The sequence below is a fragment of the Pongo abelii genome, chromosome 6 (assembly GCF_028885655.2).
Source record: "Pongo abelii isolate AG06213 chromosome 6, NHGRI_mPonAbe1-v2.0_pri, whole genome shotgun sequence".
Lineage (NCBI taxonomy): Eukaryota > Metazoa > Chordata > Mammalia > Primates > Hominidae > Pongo > Pongo abelii.
This window is the reverse complement of record NC_071991.2, coordinates 98066690-98093172: the sequence shown is the minus strand read 5'-3', so window position 1 is coordinate 98093172 and position 26483 is coordinate 98066690. Positions and strand designations below refer to the sequence as shown.

Below are 26483 nucleotides of genomic sequence, written 5' to 3'. Positions count from 1 at the left end.
TTCACACTGATTTTGCATTGCTGATTTGAAGTAGTACCTTGGGAATTGTGGTTCTAAATCTGTTTGGGTTCTTTAAATAGTTTTTGTATCAAAACACCAAATAATGTTTGCTCTTTTTTGTCTGAAGGCAACATTTATTATCAATTGGTACCAAAATCCCGTACGGGTGACCTTGAAATTGTTTCTAATTCACCAACTTGGAAGCAATGAACCAATTCCTATAAAACTATAAACCACCAAAACTAACAAGATGAAGTGCATAACCTGAATAATCCTGTAACCATTAAAGCAATTGAACTTGTAATTAAAATCCTCTTGAAAAAAATCTCCAGGACAGTTGTTTTACTGGAGAATTTTACCAAATATTTAAAGAAAAAATTGACACCAATTTTACACAATCTTTTCCAGAAAATAGAAGACGAAGGAATGCTTATCTACTCATATGTGGCCAGTATTATCCTGATACCAAAACCAGATAAAGACAGTACAAAAAAAATTACAGACTAGTATTTCTCATGAACATAGACACAAAAATCCTCAATAAAATATTATCAAGTTAAATAAACAGTATATAAAAAGAATTATTTACCATGTCCAAGTTGGACTTACCCCAGGTAGGCAAGGTCAATTTAATATTTGAAAATCACTCAATGTAATCTACCATGTCAACAGCTTAAACAAGAAATACCTTATGTTATATCAATTGAAAATAGCCTATGTAGAAATTACAAGAAATCTACCAAAAAATTTCCTGCAAATAAATTAATTCAGCAAGTACACGAGATCTATGACTAACACATGAAAATCAATCTCATGTATATATTCTAACAACAAACATACAGAGACTGAAATGAAAAACACAATACCCATTTACACTGCTCAAAGAAAATGGAATGCTTAGGTATACACTAAACAAAACGTGCAATATATTTTTGTTGAAATTACAAAATGCTGAGGAAAGAACTCAAAGAAGGCTTAAATAATTGGAAGGGCTTATCATGTTCATGGATTGGAATACTCAACACAGTAAAGACATATATTATTGTCAACTTAATCTGGAGGTTTAATACAATTCCTATGAGAATCCCAACAAGATTTTTGTAGTTCTAGAAAAGCTTCTCCTAAAATTTATATAAAAAGGCAAAAGACCTAAAATATCTAAAACAATTTTGATAAGAGTAAAGTAGGAAATATCACTGTATTAGTCTGTTCTCACACTGCTATAACAACTTCCTGAGACTGGGTAATTCATAAAGAAAAGCAGTTTAATTGACTCACAGTTGTACATGGCTGAGGAGGCCTCAGGAAACTTATAATCATGGCAGAAGGGGAAGCAGACACATCTTACACGGCGACAGGTGAGAGGAAGAGTGTGTGTGAGTGCACGAAAAACTACCATTTATAAAACCATTAGATCTGTGAGAATTAACTCACTACCATGAGAACAGCATGGGGCAAACTGCCCCATAATTCAGTCATTTCCCTCTCTTGACACATGGGAATTACAGGTCCCTCCCTCAACACATGGGGATTGCAACTCAAGGTGAGATTTGGGTGGGGACATAGAGCCAAACCATATCAATCACTCTACCCAAATATTAAGGTTTACTATATAGCTGAAAAATCAAGACAGTGTGGTACAAGTGAAGGGATAAACCCATAGATGAACAGAATCCAACAGTTTATGACAAAGGTGCACACACAATTCCATGGAAGAAGAATAGCCTTTTCAACAAATGGTGCTGGAACAGTTCAACATCCATAGGGAAAAAAAAAAATAGAGAGAGAACCTTAACCTAACTCTTATACATTAAACAAAAATTAACCTAAAATACACAACAGACTTAAAAATAAAAAATAAAACTATACAATATTTAGAAAAAATATGAAAAAAATTGGGACCTGGGGCTAGATTGAAGAGTTCTTAGACTTGATACCAAAAGTCTGATTCATAAAAGGAAAAATGATAATCTGGATTTATCAAAGTTAAAAATATTTATCTGTAAAAGATCCTGTTAAGGGGATGGAAATACAAATTGCAGACTTGGAGAAAATGTTCGTAAGCAACACATCTGTAAGGATATGTAAAGGAACTTGTACACATAAGGAACTTTCAAAACTGAGTTTAAAAAGCAAACAACTGGCAAAAGACATGATCAGATTTGCCACTAATTAGGATATAGATATGGCAAATAATCATATAAAAAGATGTGCAATATCATTAGCAATTAGGGAAATTCAAATTAAAACAAAAAAGCAGTATCACTACACACCTGTCAGGATGGCTAAAATCTAAAAAATACTCATAACCTCAAATGCTGGCAAGGATGCAGAGAAATTGGATCACTTGTTCACTGCTGGTGGGAATGTAAAAGAATATACCCATTCTAGAAAATAGTCTGGCAGTTTGTCCTAAAACTGAAATGCACTTAGTATATAATCCAGCAATTGCACTCTTGGGTTCTTAGAGAAGTGAAAACCTATGTTCACACAAAAACCTGTATGCAAACATTCATAGCAGCTTTATTCATTCATATTAGCCAAAAACTGGATACAACCCACAAGTCCTTCAATGGGTACCCTAAAACAGACTGTGGTACATCCACGCCATAGCCTACTGGCATATTATACTGCAATAAAAAGTAGCAAACTATTGATACACACACTAGAATGTATTGCAATAGAATTATTTTGAGTAGAAAGTCAATCTCAAAAGTTTACACACATTATGATTCCATTTACAGAATATTTTTGCAACAAAGTTACTGAAACGAAGAACAGATCAGTGGCTGTCAAGGGATAGGGACTGGTCGGGGGAGGAGATGAGCATGGCTATGAAGGGGTAGCATAACGGAGCCCTGAGGTGATGAAACAGTTTGGAATTTCGATTGTGGTCATACTTATGTATAACTACACATGTGATATCATCACATGGAACTACACACACACACACACACACACACACACACACACGAGTACTTGTATACCTGGCAAAATATGATCTTGTATATATGTACTTGTATATCTGGCAAAATACAATCTGTGATACAATACATGTATATTGTATATATGTACTTGTATACCTGGCAAAATGCAATCTGTAGATTGTACCATTATCAATTTTCTAGTTTTGATATTGTACTGTATTTATATAACTTAACATTGAGGGAGGCTAGTGAGGGGTGTCTAAAACCTTCCTGTAAATTCCTTAGTAACTTCCTTTGAATATATAATTATTTCAAAATTTAAAATGTTTTTAAAAAGTCATATTTGAAAAATTTTGAAATCATTCTGCTACTGTGCAAAACAGATTTGATGATGTCAATATTATTTTAAAAGTTGTATGCATTGAGGAGAAATGACAAGATATAATTCATTGCTCTACATGCAAGTAACTTGAGCAATTAAGAAACAAAGTAGGACAGAATTTTGTAATCCTTACCTAGGCACTACTTTATAGCCACATGAAATATTAACAGGTAGAAGGGTAAAATACAGAAATCATTGGTGCAGGAACGATATTTAAAATACTTAATATCTTTTATGGTCTGGACATCAACCAATCAATAACAGATTCTGGGACCAACGAAAACAGATGCCAGCCACAACCCAAAATTTGGTGCTGGTGCACAACAGTGAAATATCCATCCTACCTGATTTATTTTGGATAAATTGTACTATTTCCTCCACAAAAGATTTATATTCCTAAAATGTTGGTATTTCTGAGTACTTCTGACCCGAAAAGACTGGAAAGGGCACTATATTATTGGATGAAGCATACCTCAAAATGTTGCTAAAGCACATCATGATTAATACCAGTCAGCTACAAAAGAATTGTTTCTATTAGGATATTCGAAATTTCATTTTTTACAAACATATATGCAATATCAGTACAAAAACAAAATCACATTCAAGTTAATTTATTATATTTCAAGATAGGTGTTCAATATTTGCATACAGTTTTTACAATTTTGAAGTTTTAGTACTTGAATAGTTAATATTGTTAGAATCTTTTTATGAGTTCTTCCTTGAGGAAAGATTCCAAGGTGCTTTGAGAACATAATCTTAGCAGGTTTATCAGATTAGAAAGATAAACACTGAAAGGTAAAATTAATTTGGTCATACTTAATCTTCTTGAGAAATCAGGATCACTAATTATCAAAACAAATTTAATGAGAAAGGCCAAAGCTCCTATTTAAGGGAAGATAAACAATGTAATTTAGAAACAGAATATGAAATATGAACATAAAAGTATGAATCTTTTAATCTATGTGTCCGTTTTATAAAACTCATTTAAGAAATGAATTGAAACTAATTAGCGTTTTCTACTATTTCAGAAAGGCAACTTCCTTCTCCTGAAAAACACCCTGTTTAATATGTATTGTAAAGCATGGCGTATGCTGTCTTTGTTCATGCACATTTTGGACACTTTTTAAAAAAGATAGATTAACTAATTAGTTCAAAGCATTAGTTAATTCCAATTGAAATGCACTACTCATGCAGGTAAATGGGTTAAGATTATGTAATTTTTTTCCTGTAGTAACATAAGAAAACTCACTTAAAATTCATACATATTGAATACAGAAACAAAGCCACCCAGTTCATGCAGATATAATCATAACTTCATGAAAATTTAGAGACAGCTTAACAGGTTGAAGGGGGAAACCCCCCAGTGTATTACTATCAGGCTGGAATAAGCTAGATGGATAATTTTAGCCTATAAGGATTTGTTCATTTCCATTTTGCCAGGACATTCTATAGTAATTCAAAGCTGTTAAGGTAGGATAACTGTTCTGAATATTTTCCCAGTCATCTTCTATAGGGCTCATTTGCTGGCTCAGAGATCTACCTGAAGGAAAGAAAATGAGCAGTTATTTAGAATTTATGGTGCTACAGTCATTGTGCTTCCAACATGTGAAGGTAAATCTGCATGAAAGAGGTATAACTCCCATTTATAGGTAAGAAAATCTAGGCTCCCAGAGATTAAGTACCTTGCCCAGGAACCCACAGATTTGGGTTTGGAACAGTTTTTCCTGACTCCAAATCTTAAACTATTTCTTCTCCTGTACATTATAGTGTGATCCTACTGGGTTTAATAACATTTCAACTTTAAGAAAAGAATGGTCCTACAAGGCTTAATTCACTTTTGATATGGATTCTAACCCAGCAATGCTCATGGGATGTCAGCACAGAAATGTTTGTGATTGAAAATGTCTCAGGAGGATCCCATATTACTGACTCTGAGAGGAGAAATATGATGGGGCTTTATACACACTTTAACCAATCTTGCATCCAAGTTATTTAGTGGTTAACTGCTATTTCTGTGGCATTTTAAAAAAGACTATATTGGCTTGCTAAACAGCACTCCCCCAAATACTAATATTAGAATCCAGTAGTAGGTGGAGACGTTTTTTTCTGCCATGTAGACTGGTGCTAAAACTCCAAAAGTGTACAGAGCTATGACAAATGAACAGAACATAATGACTTCAGTATTTCCAGCCCTATTGTGAGAGAAGGAAGTATGTTTTTATGTTTAGTAGCAGTATTATCCTTTAAGTAAAAAGGCAAAATGATTGCTTTACTGTCAGTAGAATAAGTGCTTGTTTAATATATATTTGTACTGAGCCATCCATATCCTGTTTCTCCTTAATACCAATGAGAAAACTTTTGTTAGTTTTTTCTCTAGTCTAGTTAGTATCCCCTCTCATCTCTCTTTCACTTGTCTTCCTCTTATATTAATTGAACAGGAATTAACTTTACTCATTTATGTAAATAGATCTGAAGGTGCAAACATTTCCAGATACATGTCTACACATACACTGCATACCTCCATACATTCATAAATAGTAAGCACACATATATGACAAAATAATATATAATCTTCAGTTATTAAAATATAAATTAGGATAACAGTAAAGATTTTATGACATCCAGCTGAGTAACATCCAAAATGTACAATTTTAAAATTACTGCACTAAAATTTCTGCTACCAGATAGGATGGAGTAGCTTATTAGACATGAGAAAACAGAAAGTCTAGATAAAATGTAAAAAAATAAGCAGTTTAAAGAAATCAGAAACTAGCTGAAGCAGCATGGTCTAGAAGGTCTAAGATTCTCAAAAGGGAACTCTGGAGAGGTGAAGGAAGAATTTGCAGCTGCTTTTGTTGAGTCTGGGCTCTTAGAACAGTATAGACTTGGCCTGGGAGGAAGGCCGCTGCTGGACGTTAAAGAAACCAGAAGAGTGAGGACTCTTGAGGGACTGGAGTGACAAATATAGATGAGAGAGATTTCAAACAGTCAGTCAGTTATCTCCTGACATTTGTCAATTCTGGAGCTGCAGGATCTAGAGGCAAAAGAGTTAAGCTAAATTCCCTGAAAAGCACCTCAGATTTTTGGGAGTCTGGCAATCCTGAGAAGAAAAATATTTTAAAATATTGGTGTTCAAGACCTGCCAAGAGTAGAGTCCCACACAAACATGGTAGGATAGGGTTTGTCCTGCGGATCAAATTCAGCCTGCCCCAATTTTTATGTGGTCCATGGGCTAAGAACAGTTTACACATTTTCGAGTCGTTGAGGAAAAATCAAAAGAAGAAGAGAACATTTCGTTATGTGAAAGTATACAAAACTCGCCCTGGCCCAAGATAGCAGATGAGGCCACCTGACATGTTGTGTCTAAGACTCTGGCACTGAAGACTAATGCAGGACCCCAAGATTGGGAGTTGTGGGTGCAGTGATTGAAGGAGGACTATCAGTCCCTTATCTGGTACGTGGAGAACAACAAGAATGGCGACAACGATGGTTCCAACTGGAGTCCAGCAAGGTAGGGACTCAGTGGTTTGGAAAATGTTGGTATATCCGTGACCTCCTGAAATGTGAGTTTGATGTCAAGTTTGCAATTCCTATCATATATCTTACTACTGCCCCAGAAATTGCAGTCCCCGAGCTGGATGGAAAGACAGCAAAGATGTACAGAGGTGGCAAAATTGCCTGACAGATCATTTCAAGTCTTTGTGGGACAGGAACGTACCCAAATTTGAACTAGCTCATTTCATGGCTCTGGGGCCGGGTCCATGGCTGGCAGCGGAAATCCCTGATCTGATTCAGAAGGGGATATTCCAGCACAAAGAGAAATGTAACCAACGAATGACCAAGCCACTGAGGCAGGGCAGAGGGACTTTTGATAGGCTACGGTCCTGTTCTCCTGTGTAATCACACTTAACTCATCTAACTGCTTCCCGGGACACCTTCCACCTCTAGTTGATACGAAGTAGCTGCAGCAGGAGGAAAAAAAAAAAAAGCCAAAACACCAAACAGCATTGCTACTGAGTTTCTAAGGCTGCACAGGGAAGGGAAAAGCTGGGCTTTGGAAAATCAAGAGGCAATTTTTATCCTTCCCTCAAGTGGAACAACATGTGGTCCTGGAGGCATGGGGGTAACTGGAATAGAGTACATAGTCTTTCTGGTTTCAGGAGACAACCCATCAATAAAACCTGCTTCCTCTGGTTAAAAGAAAAAGAAAAAGGAAAAGAAAAAGAAAGTATACAACACTCAAATTCTGATGTCCATACATAAATCCTTATCAGAACACATGTATGACCTTTTTATATTGACATATGGTCCTTTTGCACAATGAGTGCAAAGAAACTGGATGACCTGCAAAACGTTTTCTAAAATCTTTATCGCCTGGCCCTTTACAGAAAATGTTTGCCAACCTGCACTAGGCTGTTAGTTGAAAACTCTGGTGGCCAAACACTCAAAGAACAGGGCAAACTCAACCCAACCTCACGTTGGCTCAGTTCTGTTTTGGATTAGGGTAATTAGCTTTCACTCTATCTGCCTAGCAGAGGAAGGGCAAATCTTTGCTGGAAAAAGATATCATCATCGGAGCCTCTACATTTTTTAATACACATTTTATATATATTCCTGCATTCAGAAAATTACTGTACTAACTTTTGTCTGAGCCGAAGTGTGGCACATATGAAGAATCATGACTTAACTGGCAAGTTCAATAGCAATCCATTAACATCCAGTGTTGTAAATAAGTAATACTAATCTATGTCATTTAAAGAAAAGTAAAACATAGGTAACAATATTACCTAAAAGCACTTTTCTTGGCAAGAAAACTTAAAATAGGTGTCCAGAATAAAAACACTCTAACAAACTAGATGTTAGTTTCCAATGTAAAAACGGTCCAATAATATAAAGAATAGAGTCTAGGAATTATTTATTTTGTAGTAAATGAAAACAAATAGCAGTTGACCAAGTTACAAATCATCCTGATCTATAAACTGAATTCTAGAACTTGTTTCTCAATGACATTTGGTTCAGAGGACACCAGCATCATATTTTAGGCACCTACCATCCTGTTAAGTCTGGTAAGCACAGATGTGGGAAAAACAAATAACATTGAAATATTATAATTATGCAATATGTTATGCTTGCATCTCTCTCAGGATTTTAAAATTGACTTTAATAGCTTTTTATAATAGAAAGAACAACTCAAAGGCGCAAGACAGCTGAGAAGTTCAATATGTCACAGAACTGCAAAATTGTTAAATTCACTTTAATTAGGATATATTAAGGTTTTACAACTGTGACATAAGTAAATCATAACTCCCAGTTAGAACAGGTCATGTTAATTTTCAGACTATCACATTTTGTAACACATGTTTCATTGGTGTCAATGCAATATAACCCAATCATGCTTAAAAGTTCAGGTCATACAATAATTTCATGGGATTCAACTGCATACAGTTGTACTATTATACAGAAAGGTACAGATATGGCTATGAATACAAAATTAAATATAGACTAAAACTGGATATTTGTACATTTATATATGTTCATATAAATTACAATCTCTAATTTTTAATTTAACTCAGTCCCTAGCCTGTGAACAGTTACCTTATAACATAGGAATGTGGATAGTATCTGAGAAAGTAAGAATTATGCTTGAAAAGAAAGGCCTTTTAGAATGAGACACTTTTTTAAAAGTTAACTTTTTAAAAACTTTGTTTAAAGTTCAAATATTCTCTGCTGTTTTCTTCACCTTTAAGAGCTCCTCAATGACAGAAACCGCTGAACAGATCTCTAATAATTTAATCACATAAAGTATGTGAATGTGGTCAAATAAGAAATCATCAGAAAGTATGCTATTGATCATCTTAGCTAAACTATAAGTGCTCCTTTAAAATTAAACTCAATATTTTAAAAAATTACAAGTATCATCAGTAACAGACTTCACCCATATAATTTACAAATTTCAAAACAAGGTTTACATTCATCTAGTCCTCAAAATTATTTTTAAAAAATTATTCACATGCATGAAAACAGTCTATTTTAAAGCAGGTCAATATTAGAATATTGAGAACTGGAAAATACGAAGGATAATCTAAGACATTCAGGCAACTGGTTATTTTATTTAAATGCTTGATTCAAGGAAAGCATGTCTTTATATTTCTGAGTCCTTAATAACTGCTAGAATGCTAAGCTTTTCAAAACAAAATCAAATATGATAGTGCCACAAACTGTTTCTCTTATGCATCATATCTGACTCCAATTAAAAGACCAGAGTCCTCAGAGCAACGTATTGCAAACAAAAAGTCCTTAGTAGGTGGTGGAAAGTCAGGCCAGGAGTCAAACAGAACCAACAGAGATGACAGAGATGTGATATTCAGCACAGTCTCCTCAGAGAGAAAAAGCAAAACCACATGGCCCTGCTGAAATGCCAAGTTAGTTCTCTCTCTTATCTGAGCATTAAACATTACATCGTTAAAATTGTTTCAACTAGATTATTGCCTCTTCAGGTGAGACTCTCGTTTAAGAAACACAAACATTCTCACAGCACATTGCTGAAACACCATGAAAACTTAATAACCTACCATTTTCTTTGCACTCTTCTGGAGGTTTAGCCTTTTTCGCAAGTCGTGGATCCAGCCATGATGTTGTCTTTGTGTTATGGCTGAAAAGAAAAGAGATCACTCTGAACAGACACATACTAAAAGGAATCAAGTTTATTCTTTAAGAAAAAAAAAAGCAGGGTTAGTCCAACAAAATTGCAATCGATACGCTTAATTTGCTTACTGGTTCTAAGTAGCCCTGAAGGAGGTGTAAGAGTAATTGTGCAAGGCAGCTGTAAATTTGGCAACCTCAGCTCCCTGTCCTCAAAGCAGCTATTTTTATTAAAATCAACTAGAATGTTGCCAAGTTAACCTCATTGAAAATGCAGAACTCATCCAGAGCAAAAGGAATTTATTACAAATACAGGATTCTCCAGTTGGAAGAGCACAGTCCACAGGCTCCGATAATGTTTCCTGAGTTTTGCAAAAGAATTATTTTCATCTTAAACCCACCCTTTTCATAAACAGTTGTTTTTTTACTCTTTAACTACAGAGCTGGCAGAGGCAGTACAAAAGTGATGCAGATTATAGCATGTTCTTGAGATTCCTGCATTTTCTCAAAAAGTGATTAATAGCAATTTTATTAACTCACATTAAACTGTCTTTCATCCAAATACTTTCAATCCAGCTCAGAAGGTAGGGGATAAGACTGTCTGCATTCTAATGTTTCTGAAATGGAATTTCCAGAAATTAATGATAAAATAATATTTTTGAAAAAATGTTTTCTTGTAAGACTTTTGCCAGAAATTTAAAAAGTAAAGGAGAGATATTCTTAAAGTAGTGTTTTTTAAAGTGGTTGTGAAATAACCTGCATTAGAATTACCTGGTGGACAACGCATATTAACAGTGCATATTCTGGGTCCTCAAAGAACTATCAAATAAGAATCTCTGAGGTGGGGCTACACAATCTCCATCATTGGCAAGCACTCCCAGTACTTCTTATGCACATTACAATTCAAGAACCACTCATGGCTCACATAACTGCTCACTGGAGCTAAAATATTTACTGTGTACAGCTGTCTCAAGGGATCTCATCTACCAATGGACAAATTATCAAGAATGTGACATTTGTGAGGGGTTTGGGAAAAGAATGAGCAAAGACACAGGTGTGGGAAAGTGTGAGGTGTTTCTAGGGAACAGTCAGAAGGCCAATGAATGGAACATGAAAGGAAGAATAGAAGAAAGGATGGAAATAGAAATCAGAGCCGGGTAATAGGCATACTTTACTACAGTTGTAAGGAGGTCAAAATGATAATGATGATATAAATTTCACATGTATTCTCTTTCTTTAATGAAATTTAACTATATGTTGCCAATCATAACCACAAATGTTAGCTAGATAATCTGATAAACCAATCTATACTTACAATGGAGGTTAGACAATTCACCCAGGCAGTATATTTAATCACAAGTATGTAAAAACCAAGTTCCTTCTTAATGGAGGAACTTTCAAGCCAGGAAGGAGGGAGGATGGAGTCAAGACGGGTAGCAGAAAGCTATTCTGAGGTGTTAAATCACTCTTCAAATAGCATTTTCTGAATGATCATCCATCCCATCTGTCTAGGTATCTGTCTAGAGCCATCTTTGATTTGAGAACCGCGACATAAAGACCCGTGGGTCATGAAGTTTCTGCTCCTGAAGAAGATGCCATTTTATTTCTGACTTTCACATGGAATAAAGAGAAAGTATTCTCCATCACACTCTTAACATTTAAGGGCTCTTCGATGATAAATGCCTCTCAACAGGGCTCTAATAAGTTGATCAGATAAAGGCTGTGAATTTGATCAAATAATAAATCAACAGGAGAGCATGCCAGCTTTTATTTTTCCTCAATTTGACCCTTGTAAAGTCTGGTGGTGCTTCATTATCAAGTTTTAGAAGGATATAAAGTATTGCAGACACTTTCATCTGGTTCTGGCCCTCGTTTGCATGTTAATATAATCTAGCATTTTCTTCTGAACTAAAGACTTGAAGCTTGAGGTTGCGGGTTCTGACTATTCCTAATGTGAGGATAGGGGCACCAGGTTCAGTGTTTGCTGCTCTCATTTAAAAAAAAAAATCACTTAAAAATGCTCTTTATAGACATGCCTCCGTTCAAATTGTGTAGGGGTGTGTGTGTATGTGTGTGTTGATGTCTATGCTTCTACGAGGTGGGGAGAAATCTTGGAAAGTAAGCAAGGAAAATACATTTCTCTTCCTTCGTCCTCACCTGCTTCTTCCAAATCCTTTCCTCTTTTTGGAGAAAAGTCATTTCTAGGCTCCTTAGATATATTCACAAAAGCAAACACATCCATGGGTAAGTATTAAGGGAACATTACTAAGCCACTGCAGAGAGTCAAATTACCATTTCTACTGCACACCACCATGGGTCTCAAATACTGGCTAATTTAGTAGAGAACTGTGAATTTTCCAGCTTTCCTGAGTTTATATAAAGCATTTCATTACAGGGTGATTTTTTTTAGGTTGAACTAGCATTAACGGTATGTCACTTTAATACATTTTGACAGATTGAGTCTCTTATAGTTAACACCATTTTTAGCTGATCTTCAGAAATGATTCTGAAAGCAATGTGGGTAGCAGTTACCTCCAGTAATTGTCTTAAACATCACATGAAGATCCAGCACAGTATTTTTCAATAGTGGTTCTCACCAGCCTTGTAATTTGCATGCTCCTCCAAGATTCCTTGCAAAGAGGATTATTTTTAATGCATTGGGAGACAACAGACCAACCAGCTCTTCTACTGCCCTTAAATTACATATTTTAAAGCTTAATAATTCCATTTGAAAACCGAATTAAATGTCGGGCAGGAAACTGTGCTCAAAATGGGATAATTGAGGGATTCTTCCACATTCTGCATACTATCTTTCAAGTTTAACGAGGTTATTTCCTTTCAGTTCCTAGCTAGGGCAGATTCAGGTGCATGACATCAGTTTTCTGTATCTATCCAAACTGTGTGTCACATAAATCCAGGAAAAGAAAATGTCAATGCTATATAATTTTCTATTTCAATTCAAGTTTCTTTAACAGAGACACATACACATACATAGGCTACATTTGCACATAAACTTTTCTTATTCCAGCAACAAATATTTTCTAGGAACTTTGAATCATACTAATATACTACTTCATGTATTTTTAGGATAAAGCTAATGTGATGATCATGAAAAGTGAGAGGTCAACTGAAAAAGCCAGTGGCTATTTAAGTTCAGTCAATGTCATATTTAAAAACCTGGATGAAAACCAGAAACAATGGTTTATCATATGGGCATATCCCAAACTCTTCTCTGATGTTAAACTAAACACTGGGTCTGTCTAGAGGACTAGAGTAAGCCAGAAGTGAAATTTCAGTCAAGTCCACATTTCTAGTTTAAATTCATATCAGAATGGCCTTGAAAATATGCAATAGGCAGATCAGCAGTGAGTAGACATTTCTGTACACTTTGTAAGCTTAACTTTTGCCAAACTGACAGAAGCAGCAGGTTAATATTCTATCTTCTGAGAAAACATTCTTCTCACATAGAACATCCTTCATTTCAACAAGAAAAGCTATTTACCATGCAGCACACCATTGCAAAGTTATTCTCACTATCCTGTGTCATTTCTCGATTGTCTACTGTGTCAGGGAAAGCAGCAGGACTTTCAGATATGTCCCCTTATTTAATACTAATGAGTCTTTATGGCTAAGCATTATGAATTCCATTTTATAGATGGAGAAACCAAGGTTGGGGGAAGGTGGGTAACTTGCCCAAGGCTAAACAGCTAGTGCGTGAAACTGAAAGAGCCAGCTAGCATTAAACCCAGATATATCTGGTTCCGAGGTACAAGGTATTTTTTAGTGGTCTGAAACCAGAGGTATCCAGAACCTCACACTTGGCTTTTTATACTGAGGTGCTTCATTTCACTCCCTGGAATAGTAATCAAGAGTCTGTTTCCCAGCTTCTGCCAGTAGTTTAGAAACAGACCTTTACCTACTGTTTATGGATAGTTAATCACTACTTAAATCCCTTTTTAAGTGTAAATGCTTTGCACTTAGTAAGTATGATATTAAGTTCCACGTGCATAGAGACAAAAGAGAGCACTGTGACTGAGGAGGCATTGATAATACCACTGGAAAGTTTTCTCCTTATAAACTTAAATTCTGTATTTGAATCACTTTCTTTTTCTTTTCTTTTTTTTTTTTCTTTTTTCTTTTCTAGACAGGATCTGGCTCTATTGCCCAGGCAGGAGTGCAATGGCATGATCTTGGCTCACTGCCACCTCCACCTCCTGGGATCAAGTGATTCTCCCGCCTCAGCCTCCCAAGTAGCTGGGACTAGACTGCAGGTGCATGCCACATACCTGACTAATTTTTTGTATTTTTCTGTAGAGATGGGGTCAAATTCCTGAGCTCAAGCAATCTGCCTGCCTTGGCCTCCAAAGTGCTGGGATTACAGGCATGAACCACCATGCTCGGCCCTGAATCACTTTCAGATCAAATTTTCTTCATTCAAATCTGAATACTTTTCTAAAATGAAGTCTTTTTAGAAACCTGATTCATATAATCTACATATGAATATTTGGTCTTAGAAGCTATGTTAAAGAAGTATGTTATTAAGAAATGCTGTCAATGGAGGCAGTATTTGTTAAGAGCAAAATTTAAAATTTTCTTATAGATCATGCCATATTCTATTCTTCTGTTCCAGTTTTTCATTCACTCTAGTGTTTGTCCAGTCAGGGTAAAAACCTTTTTTCCATTTCTTAGGTATATACGTCACTAGATCTTCAAGGGTAACCTAATTCAAACCTAATATTAAAACATGTTCTCCATTCCTTTCTAATTTCTTTCTGTTTCCTTTTCTTTTTTTCTTTTGTTCTTTAATATTGCCAGAGCAAAATGTTTTCACTGCTGTACAACTATTGGAAAAATTCAATTTCATCAACTGAAATTTGCTTAGTGAAATGAAAAACTTTTATTATTAAACACATTCCTTTCCTTTGCTCCATTTTCTCTAAAACTAGAAACAGACTTAAAACAATGATTAATAAGTCCTCCAAATAGCCAATTCTGAATCTCAGTCTTAAACTGATAGTTAAATGGTATTTCCCAGCCTCCCCGCCCCCAGGAAATACTAGGCCATAAGAATAACAAGAGATTAAAGCCATTGACATTTGATTGCATAAAACAATCTTCTGAACAAGATAAACAAGGTTCAGGTAAATATTCTGGAGTTAATAGCAACTCAAAATGTCTGTGGATGATAAGGTTTCAATAGTAGTAGTGATATAGGTTCAGAGACAATAGTAACAGATTGATGACTTGACTTTAGGTTTAAAAAACACTTTTATTATTATTATTATAAGTTCTGGGGTACATGTGCAGAATGTGCAGGTTTGTTGCATAGGTATACACATGCCATGGTGGTTTGCTGCACCCACCAACCTGTCATCCACATTAGGTATTTTTCCCAATGCTATCCCTCCCCTAGGCCACCATCCCCCAACAGGCCCTGGTGTGTGATGCTCCCCTCCCTGTGTCCATGTGTTCTCATTGTTCAACTCCCGCTTATGAGTGAGAAGATGTGGTGTTTGGTTTTCTGTTTGTGTGTTAGTTTGCTGAAAAACATTAATTTTTAAAGGTATATAAATTGAGTAGATTTTACACCATAGTCAATAAAATCCTCAGGATGATTATAACATTTTCCAAAAGACTTTCTCTTCCTTCTATATCATCATTTCAAAATAATTATTAAAGGCAATGATCGGATATATCTAATTGGTGATAAACAGTGGAAACTTGTTCCTTCAAGATTCCATTCACCCAAAGTTTCACTATTTTGTTCTATTTATACATAAGTAATACACAAATAAAGCTACTGTCAATGAGCTCTTTAGTGGTTGTTTCCTAAATAATATTCCTACAATTTCTCTTAAGCATATGAATATTTGCATTTGCCATTTTATCTTTCATGTGTTTAGAAAATATTTTTAAAGAAGTTTCATTACAAATATTGTTTTGGTTGTTGTGGATGTGTATTGCACACTGTTTTGTCTAAAACATTTATTTTCTGTCTGGGAATTATACCAGAATCTTGTGCAGGCACAAGAAAAAAAATATGAAAAAATATTCAATGTATCTCCTGTCTTTGTAATACGATTGACAGTAAGCCTAGACCAGATTTTGTGACTCGTACGATATGTTAAGTATAGAATGAGAAAGTATATTTCTGGTGTTGCTGCATACCAAAAATTTGATTTTATATTTTTCTCCAATAAATTTCCAAAGTATTTTATCTTTTCTTTAATAAATGATGTTTAATGTTTTTTGGAAATGGTAATTGGTGATTTAATTAAAACTTAAGGAAATACAGAAATAGGAACACAAAAAGAAACATAAACTAATTGTGTGTTTGTTTAGAATTTAAAAGCAAATTCAGCCCTGACAAATATTTGTAAACCATATACAGCCATGACATTTTTCACAGATGTGATTTTCAGTTTCAAAAGCCTACATTTAAAAATCTGTTATTTAACATGACATAGTGTTCACTGCCATTCGGGAAGATGGCAGTAAACAAATAGGTTCTTGTTGTCTTTTTGTTTTTTGCCAAAGCAATAGTAGTCTCTTTTGTGTCACTAACTAAACTGACTCCCAAACAAAGAAGTAATTTAATGGGATTCCCAAAGCATGTCAATCCAGATTAACCCTGTGGCAGCTCTTCTTTTATGGAACATTTAGCCTCTGGAGTAGTGAATTGCTGGCCAAGAAACTCATAAAACAAATACTATTTGTAATATAAAAGTTTACTTTTTTTCTCAGCCAATGTTTGTTTCTATCGGAGGTAGTATGAGATAATGGGAATGACTTTGTAGAGTGAAAGAGCTATGTGACCTTGGGAATGTTAATTTGTCCAAGGATGCCTCAAAGTCTCGTCTATGAAATGTGGATAAACCAGACACTTTATAGGGTGGTGATGATGTGAAGTAGGCATCTCGGCAAATTGGTTAAGAACAAAGACCATGGAGACAGTCTACATCCCATGAAAATCTGAATCTTGTCAGTTTTTTTGACTACTGTATTCTCAGGGTTTAGAATGATTCCCAGGACATAATACATGACCAATAAACCTCTGTTGAATAAATAGAATCAAAGAACCCTGGCTATGTCTGACTTTTTGGCAAGTAGTTACTTCTAAAACCCTCAGTTTCATAAAGTAAGGATTAAGTGAATGGAGTAAAAACGCCTAACAAATGAACTATTGTTGTTAAGGTAACCCGAAAACATCCTTAAAAAGGTGGGTGCTTGATATATAATAACTCATTTGAATTCACATATTCTCATTTGAATTTACAATTAATATACTGCCTATTTCAAAGATAATGTTAATGAAGATGATGACATGAGTCAAAGAGATTACTGGTTTTACACAGTATTATACATTTAAAAGTCTCCTGAAAATTATGAAACATAAGACATTATTACTATTTTAAAGCATGTTTGGAAGAGTGTGTTCACTTGAAATTTAAAATTATGCTGCATAAAAATATTTTCTCAGCAATTCTCCTTCTCCAATTAAATGTCATTCTATAGGATAGAAGAAATCTGCTTTTATCATTCGTCAAAAGAAGCAGTTTGAGTAGTGTCGGAAACATAGTTGGCCCACTAGTTTACTAGGGTTGCTGAGGGCAGAAAAAACCTTTCCCTCTTACATGCAGAAACTCTAAAACTTCACCTCTTAAATGTAGAACTTCTAAAGGACTGAGACATATAACTATTTTGCAATATCACATAAACCAATAAATATTTCAAAACATTATTGCATAAAAAAAGACAAGTAAATGAAATTGCTTGTTACCTTAATTCAAAACCTATACTGTTTAATACGTCTTTTAAAACTACATATTTAATGTTTCAGTGTAGAGTTCCTTTATTCTATTTAGAAATAACTTATATCTATCTATCTATCTATCTATCTATCTATCTATCTATCTATCTATCTATCTAATACACACAACCAAAGAATCATTCTCCTTTGTTTCACTTATTTTCTGTTTTGTCATGATCTTCATTTCACAGGATACAGACTTCAGCATAGTCTAATTAAAGGGTGGGACCTGCCAAAGGAGACTTTCATTACTCTAAGCAGCTCTCACAATATCTGTACAAGAGAAAAGTTTTTACTGATGTCAGCACATCTTCCCTCACAAATCTCTCTCATTTTTCTTCTCCTTTCTTTTCCCTCTGGTTTACCTTCCTCTTACGGTATTCTACCTTTCCTTTAAAAAAAACTATTTATTTATTTATTTACTAAATTGATAAATAAAAATCATATGTACTATATTTTTGAAAACGGTTGAGAGTAGATTTTAAGTGTTCTCAACACAAAAAACGACAAGTATGTGAGGTAATGCATATGTTAAGTAGCTTAACTGAGCCATCCCACAATGTGAACTATTTCTACTTTCCCTTTCTATTATGCTTTCTGGTACATAACTACTTCAGGACTACCTCTGAGACACATAGTGGCTTTGTCCTTAAGACATGTCTTATTGCTCAACCATGCTCCCTCCCCAATCACTGTCTCGTATTCTACAAGATCTGCTTCTAAGGGCCTTTCATAGTATAGAGTTTGTTGGTTACATAAGAATTCTTTGTCATAGAAGCAAAGGTACACACAGATCAACGACAATGGGTGGAAATGTTGATTTAAATGTAATTAGGAAAGGAAGGAACATTCCAGGGCAAAGAGTGAGAACAGACAGGAGAAAATCAGTGAATACTAAAGAAAAAGTAAAGCACAGTAAACCACACGCAGAGAGAGGGGAAACTGCAGCGTTGTTGGTGGTGATGGTATGGACATGAAGGACCAGACAAAAAGATGCTGATCCACTGCCCGCTCTGTGATACCTGCGTTCATCACACCGAATCTTGAGGTTCAAAGGTAACCTTTATAAAAGACAGATGAATCACAAACTGGGGGTAAGGTGGAGGGTGTTGGGGAGCAGGTGGGCGGGGATGCGTCCAGTCTATGGAGGAACCTTAAGCAGGCGTCGTAGACTACCTGGATCCTGCCTCCTCTGTTAATCACTTTCCAGACATAGTCACTTCCACCATGACTCCAGGCTCTTTCTTTCACCTTAGTCTCCCTCAGCTTCAGTTGTTTCCCCACAGATGAAATTGTTTCCTCCATTTTGTTTTAATTTTCCACCTCCATCCATCTCTGCTCCTAATACTGTCCACCAGTCCTTCCCTCCAACGTTAGGAAGATTAAAAAACAACAAACTCAAACAACAACAACAACAACAAAATGCCACTCCTTTGCTTGCCTTTCAAAAGCACTAATGATCCAGTGAAACAAAAACTAAGCAGTTATTTCCTGGGATTTACCAACTAATACATACTTCTCTAGTAGGGTCAGGGGTTTCCTCACCATTCCTAATACACCTAGGGACTTCGTCTTTGTAATGACAGCTCCCGTACCTGGAATGCTCTATCTAGCCACTGTTAACTTTTCAAGTCTATGTTATCTCACCTTCTCTGCGGTGCCCCTTTTATATCTTAAATCTATTGTAAGCTTTGGCTTCCCTGAATAGTATCACAAAATTCAGAAATCATTGACCAAGTGTTTATAACTATTTGTCTCTCTTCCCCATCTTGCCAACAAGTTTGAAAGCAAGGACAAAATCTTACACATGTTTGAATGCCAACACTGGCTGACTGACGAGTCATAGAATCATTTTGCTAGATTCTCTCAAGCCCTGACTGAGCCTCACTACTTACTATATACCTAGAACATAAGTTCTGTCTTTTGAAGTTATTTTTCTTCACAACCTCAAAACCTGATGTAGTTAAAAGAGGAAACTTTACTTTATAATCACACACACAAAAAGATTTTTATGATTGCATTATTGGAAACATTGTAAGAAAATAGTCTTTAATCAACTTGTCATGCTGCTTTCCTTTTATTATTTTCATATAGCCTTACTCCCCTTGTCTTATGTAATAAAACTATGTATGTCCTCAGCTTCCTTATTCCGAACATCAATTGTTCTGAACATCTATTTGTGATCTCATATCTAAGATTTGTATTTTGACTTCTGGTCTGCAATGATGTCATGCTGTCTTTATCAATATCAAAATTATGTTTCTAGATATGATTATTTTTAATAGGTCACTTTTTTAAACATTCTATTTTCCAATTAATTGATAAAAGATGCCTTGGTCATTGATTACAGCAATAAGAAATAATGTAAGAGATTCTTATTCCTTTTAAAATTAGAACATTTGCTGAAAGGTGAACGCTATTGATTTATTTTCTGCAAAACATTGTGTTTCTCATCCATGTTGGAGTCAAGCAGAGCACTGAGTAATTACCTGATTATGTAGTCCCTTGGTCGCATGATTCAGAGTTTCCAACCTCACGTAAGAATTAAATATTGGTATGTGGTAACATTTCAATTTCACAACTGAATTCTGCCTATAGAGATCTAAGTTATAAATCACTCCAGGTTGGAAAAGAAAATCCAGTTTTAATGTATTTCTTAAATAATCAGAGTTTTCATATTTTTATCCACTGTCAACACTAAAAACTTCAGTTTCTATTATTTTCTCTCTTTGAGGCTTATACAACTTTGAGACGATAAGGGTTGTTCATTCACATTAGTTTCAGTTTTTACTCTTACTAATGAACATGTTGGTTGTCTTGTGCATATCAACAACTTAATTTTGTGAGAAGATTTTCTATTTTGGAATTTTTAAAAAGTTGTTTTAATCCTAGAAGCTAAAGAAAAGAAAAGCCTGACATTATTAATAAGATGTATACAAAAGTTATATTTTTTAAAAATGTCCTAAAAGAAAGATTAGGTTGAGTATTACCAAGAAGTTCAGGATTTGCACTACAGTTTCCTTAGCAAGTCATAAAAATTGTAACCAACTAATATAATGGAATATAGTAAAAGGAAGCATAATGAACTATACAAAGCCAAATTATTTTACTGACATCTGACACCGGGGTCAAATGCTAAAAACATTTTCTTTGGCTGGGTGCAGTGGCTCACCCCTGTAATCCCAGCACTTTGTGAGGCCAGTATGGGCGATCACCTGAGCCCAGGAGTTTGAGACCAGCCTTGGCAACAAGGCAAAGCCCCACCTCTACTAAAACTACAAAAATTAGCCAGGCATGGTGGTATGCACCTGTGGCCCCAGCTACTCAGGAGGCTGAGACGGGAGGACTGCTTAAGCCTTGGAGGTCGAGGCTGCTGTGAGCCGTGATTGTGCCACTGCATTCTAGCCTAGGCGACAGAGTGAGACCTTGTCTCGAAGACAAACAACCAACCAAACAAACAACATCAATATTTTTTCTTTTGTGACCTATTACTTTAAATAGTTGCATTTTATTAAACTCCTGGACTTGATGGTGAATATTTCTGCAACTAGCTTAGATAATAGGAAAAAAATTTCATTTTGACAAGATGGGGGTCTTAGGAGGAGTTTAGTAAGCGCTTTCTCATGATATCTAGACTATTCCTAATTCAATAATAACATCACATGGAGATTTGTCTTTTTTAGTCACAATTATAAGAGATTGTATGGTGCTATTATTTAATCCATTATTTAATTTATATCTGTATTCTAGGATGCTTAACTGTATTAAGGCACTATCCCACTATTCTCTCACAAATAAAAAAGCTGTTACCAGAATTTTAGGTTTTTTTCCTTTTCTTTTTTTTTTCCACGTCTAACTTGCTACATCATTTATATCCTGCTATGACCTTTTTGGCACTGTTGAAAGAAATGTGTGAAACTCACTCAATGAAGTAGACTTCGCCCTTCTCTGTATAGGCCATTTCCCAGTTATCAGGCAATGGGTCTGGTTCCTCATTGTCTTCAGGTTTAGTTGGCTTTGTGTCATCCATCTGCTCCTTCAACTCCTCAGGCTGACTGTACACTGGTGCAGGATAAGGCTGGGAGGGCATCTCCCCTGAGGCACCTGCACTTTTGTCTTCATGTTCACTGGATTCTATAAGAGAAAAAGAGCATGTCGTTAGTCACTCCGACCATGGTAACTCCGGACTGAGTATGAAGAATGCTGTACCAGGGAATAAATGTCATGAATAAACTCTATGAAGGCGAACAGGAAACATTTCTGAAAAAGCATAATGATCACTAGGCCTATTTGAGCTCTTCTTTCACTCAACATTGTCATCTATCTGTCAGCTAATTATTGTTGTTTACAGAATTGGAGGTTTAAAGGATGTAATGTAAGGACCATTTCATAATACAGGTATGGTGAGCAGAATAATGGGCCCCTGAAGATATTCATATCCTAATGTCTGGAATACGTGAGTATTACCTCACATGGCAAAAGATGATCTGAAGATGTGATTAAGAACCCTGAGATGGGGAGATTATCTTTGATTATCCAGATGGCCTCATCTGGATGATTACGATTAAATGTAATCACAAGGGTCCTTAAAAGTGAAAAAAGTCGGCAGAAAAGAAGGGTAAGAGGGAGAATTGACTACTAAATCATGGCCAAAGAGATGCAATGTTGCTGGCTTAGAAGACAGAAAAAGACCATAAGCCGAGAAATATTAGCGGCCTCTAGAATCTTTAAAAGGCAAGGAAATGGATTATTTCCTAGAGAATCCAGAAAGGAACACAGCTCTGCCAACAAGGAACACAGCTCTTCCACAGTTTCAGTTACCCATGGTCGACCATGGTGCAAAAATAGATGATTACAGTACAGTAAGATAGTTTGAGAGAGAGAAAGACCACCTTCACATAACTTTCATAATAGTATATTGTTATGATTATTCTATTTTATTATTTGTTGTTCTTAATCTCTTACTGCATCTGATTTATAAATTAAATTTTATCATAGTTTTTTTGTATAGTATATATAGGATTTGGTACCATCTGAGGTTTCAGGCATCCACTGGGGGTATTGGAGCTCATCCCTCATAGCTAAGGGGAGCTACTGTACAACAGAGCAAAAACTACCTTAAGAGAAATGGTAACAGGCTTGGAGGACAGACCCAAGATCCCCAACATATAAATAGTATGAGTTCCAGATGAGAAGAAGGAATGTACAAGGAAGAAGTTAAGTCGATAAACAATAGAAGAAAATTTATCTAAGATGAAGAAACACCAGTCTGCAGATTGAAATAGTTCACTGAATCTGAGGCCAGATTAAGGAAACATGCAGACACCTGGATACATCTAGTTGAAATTTCCAAACTACAACGTTAAAAGGCAACTTTAGCAGCTTCCATACTGAACAGATGTGATTACTTACAAAGAAAAGAGGAACAAAAGAGCATCAGACCTTTTATCTGTAATACTCTAAGCACAAAGAGAGGGTAACATCTATAGTAACTTCAGAAAAAAGAAGGTATAGTAGTCCAAGAACTTAACTCTACCAAGATATTCATCTATCTGGGAAAAAATAGTCACTTTTGAACATGCAAAAGTTCTGAATGTATACTCTCCAAGTATCTTATCTGAAGGCAAAATTTGAAAAATTACTCTAACCATATCATGACGATTGAATCAGAGCAGAGATCCCAAGATATGGGGAGAAAATAAAAGGAAGGAAGATGATATGGTTTTGCTGTGTCCCCATCCAAAATCTCATCTTGAATTGTAATCCCCACATATCAAGGGCAGAACCAGGTGGAGGTAATTGGATCGTGGGGAAGGTTTCCCCCATCCTGTTCTTGTGGTAGTGAGTAAGTCTCACGAGATCTGATGGTTTTATAAGTGTCTGGCATTTCCCGTGCTTGCACTCACTTCATCTCCCCCTCCCCCTTCTCCTCCTCCCCCTCCTCCCCCTCCCCCTCCTCCTCCTCCCCCTCCTTCCTCCTCCTCCCCCTCTTCCTTCTCCTCCTCCCCCTCCTCTTTCTCCCCCTCCTACCCCTCCCACTCCTCTCCCTCCTTCCCCTCCCACTCCTCTCCCTCCCCTGCTCTTCTTCCCTCCTCCCTCATTCTCCCACCCTCCCCTGTCCTCTCCTCTCTTCCCTCATTCTTCTCTCCTCCTTCCCCTCCTCATCATCTCAGAAGTACTTGGGTATTTCTTGCATCATATGAATAAGTGAAAATAAGGTGGGCCATTATGATTGACCTCATAAGTATACATCCTGTGAAAAAGGTGCCTGCTTCTCCTTTGCCTTCCACCATGATTGTAAGTTTCCTGAGGCCTCCCCAGCCATGTGGAACTGTAGGTGAATTAAACCTCTTTCCTTTATAAATTACCCAGTCTCAGGCATAGCATATCTTCATAGCAGTGTGAAGATGAACTAATATAGAAGAAATAAATTCTGGGTAATATAGTTAAATATAAATGGAAGATGATCACATTTCTGAAAATTTGTAACATGTGTTAAAGACAGATTCTGGAAAGAAGAAAAACACATGAAGACCTAATAAGACCATGGGTTTTAAACTTTATCTTAGGAAAGCTCAGGTTCTAGAAAGTGGAGAAAAGGTAGGAAAATAGAGACATTCTAAAGCTCTCATCAGTAGACACTTCAGAGAGTGAGTATATGAGATAATGTTAAAGGCCACCTTTTCATGGGATGAGATTATTGGGCAAATAATTTGGTCAAGGTGTAGGCTTAACTGTATAATGGGGATATTTTTGAAATATCTCCTAATGTGTATGTTTACTGAGCTATTCATGGATTTATTTACCCCACATTTAGTTTTTCTGCTGTCAAGGACAAACCATGAGTCTTATTTGTTGGGGAAGAGTAGAGCAGGTACCATCGAGAGAAAGAAATATCGTTAGGGTAAATATGAAGAAGGAGAAGTTCCTTAACTCAGAAACTAGAAGGACAGCACTACTGAGATTCAGAGGGGCTGAAATGTAGTGAGAGGCAATGTGAGGATAAGGTGGCCATCTTGGAAATATAAAAGTCTGCAATTGTTTGGGAACATAATGCCTATTAAAATAAAAAAATACAAATACACAGACTTTGAGTTATCCTACTTTGAGAACATATCCTCTAGAAATAAAGACAGTATTATATAACGATGCCTATATAATACTATTTTTTGCAATATTTTTTGTAGTAGTAAAACCCTGGAAATGATATAAATGCCTATCAATGAGAATATAATTAAATAAATAAATAGTGTTTGTCATTACCATGGAAAACTATGTAGTTTAAAATCAATGAATATCTATTGACCTTGAAAGCTGCTTATAATTGTTATTTAAAGAGTAATCTTAGCTGCAGAGAAATGTATAGTATTAATCCTATTTTTCTAAATAAGCAAATATTAAGGTCTCTAAGTGATATATAGTTATATCTCTATATAAGCATGAAAACAGACTGCAAGGATGTACAACAGATTGTCAACTTTGATTACCTCAGGATAGTAAATTTGGATGGGGGTGGAAGAAGTTTCTTTTACATATCTTTGCCTTCATTGGGTATCTATTATTTTTATAACTTCAAAAGTTAATAGATTTTTTAAATGAGTAAATTAGAATATCATCTTGGTGTCACTATTAATTGCATGGGCCAATTTTTCCCCCTGCATCAATCTAGGAGAGCAATATTAAAGTATCTATTAGAAATACTTATCTAATATCTAATAGAAATAAAGTATCTATTAGAAAAACACAAGAATACTTTACAAGTTGTCACTGTGTTGCCCTTAAAAAGGAAATTATGAATATAATATGGCCCTTAATGATAGAGTCTCCTAGCTGATTCCTTATAAAGATTTGACCTTAGTAAATTTTGTGGGATAAAAGCAACAAAAATAGGTACCATTGCTATCTTCAGAATCTCTTTTCTGTGGCATATTTCAACATGTAATTATACATACTGTGGTATGTACATGGAACATACAAAATGTCATGTTGCACTGAAAAGTTCAAATGCAAGGTCATGCTCTGAACATATTCAGTTATTCAATATTCAGTTAATCAATATTTATTATGTACTCAACTGGTGCCAGGCACTGAGGACAGAAGAGTGAACAAGAGATACATTGATCCTTTCTCTCATGGAACTCCAAATATGTCAAGATGTGTAGTCTTTATACAATAATTTTAAGTGTGATGAGTGCTACCTAAGGGAATCTTATGTATATGGGATCTTCTGTATGTATATTCATCTAATCTCCTATAAAGAGTCAGGGAAAACCTCTTTTTCAATGTGCTATAACATCTGAGGGTTCTTTCAGAAGAAGGTAAGGGAGAAATAAATAAATGAGGGCTGGATTAGGTGAGGCCCTATCAGGCATGCTCAGGATTTGGAAGTGTGTCCTGAGAGCAAAGATACTGCTACGTTCTACTGAAGCAGATGACAAAATTAGATTTTCATTTCCCACAAAGATCTCCTTAACTATTCTGGGGATTTGAGGGTGGCAAGAGTAGATGTTTATAGAGCAGTGGAAAGTTATTTTTGTGCTCTGAAAAAGTAATGATGGTGGCATGGAGATGGAAAGAAGTGGATGAAAAAATATTTAGAGGGTAGATTTTATAACCTGCCATGGTGGGTGGCAAGGCTATTCACTGAGATTGGAAACAGGGAAGGGGAAGTAGGATTCTAAGGGGTAGGGGCTGGCTATACATATGGTTTTGGGCACACTGA

The 26483-nt window shown here is 35.7% G+C and overlaps 1 protein-coding gene and 1 pseudogene across 9 annotated transcripts in view; one reads left to right on the top strand and one right to left on the bottom strand.

Moving 5' to 3' along the window:
- Window positions 1-26483, bottom strand: part of MAGI2 (membrane associated guanylate kinase, WW and PDZ domain containing 2) — a 1490397-nt gene that overhangs the window by 484995 nt on the left and 978919 nt on the right. For all 9 annotated transcript variants that reach the window (XM_054559585.2, XM_054559586.2, XM_063726096.1 and 6 more), the window contains 2 exons: window positions 21685-21895; window positions 9882-9961 (listed from right to left, as the gene is read on the bottom strand). In XM_054559585.2, the coding sequence (XP_054415560.1) occupies window positions 9882-9961; window positions 21685-21895 (291 nt within the window). The remainder of the gene's footprint in view (window positions 1-9881; window positions 9962-21684; window positions 21896-26483) is intronic.
- On the top strand, window positions 1319-7209 carry LOC103891179 (ubiquitin-fold modifier-conjugating enzyme 1-like; annotated as a pseudogene).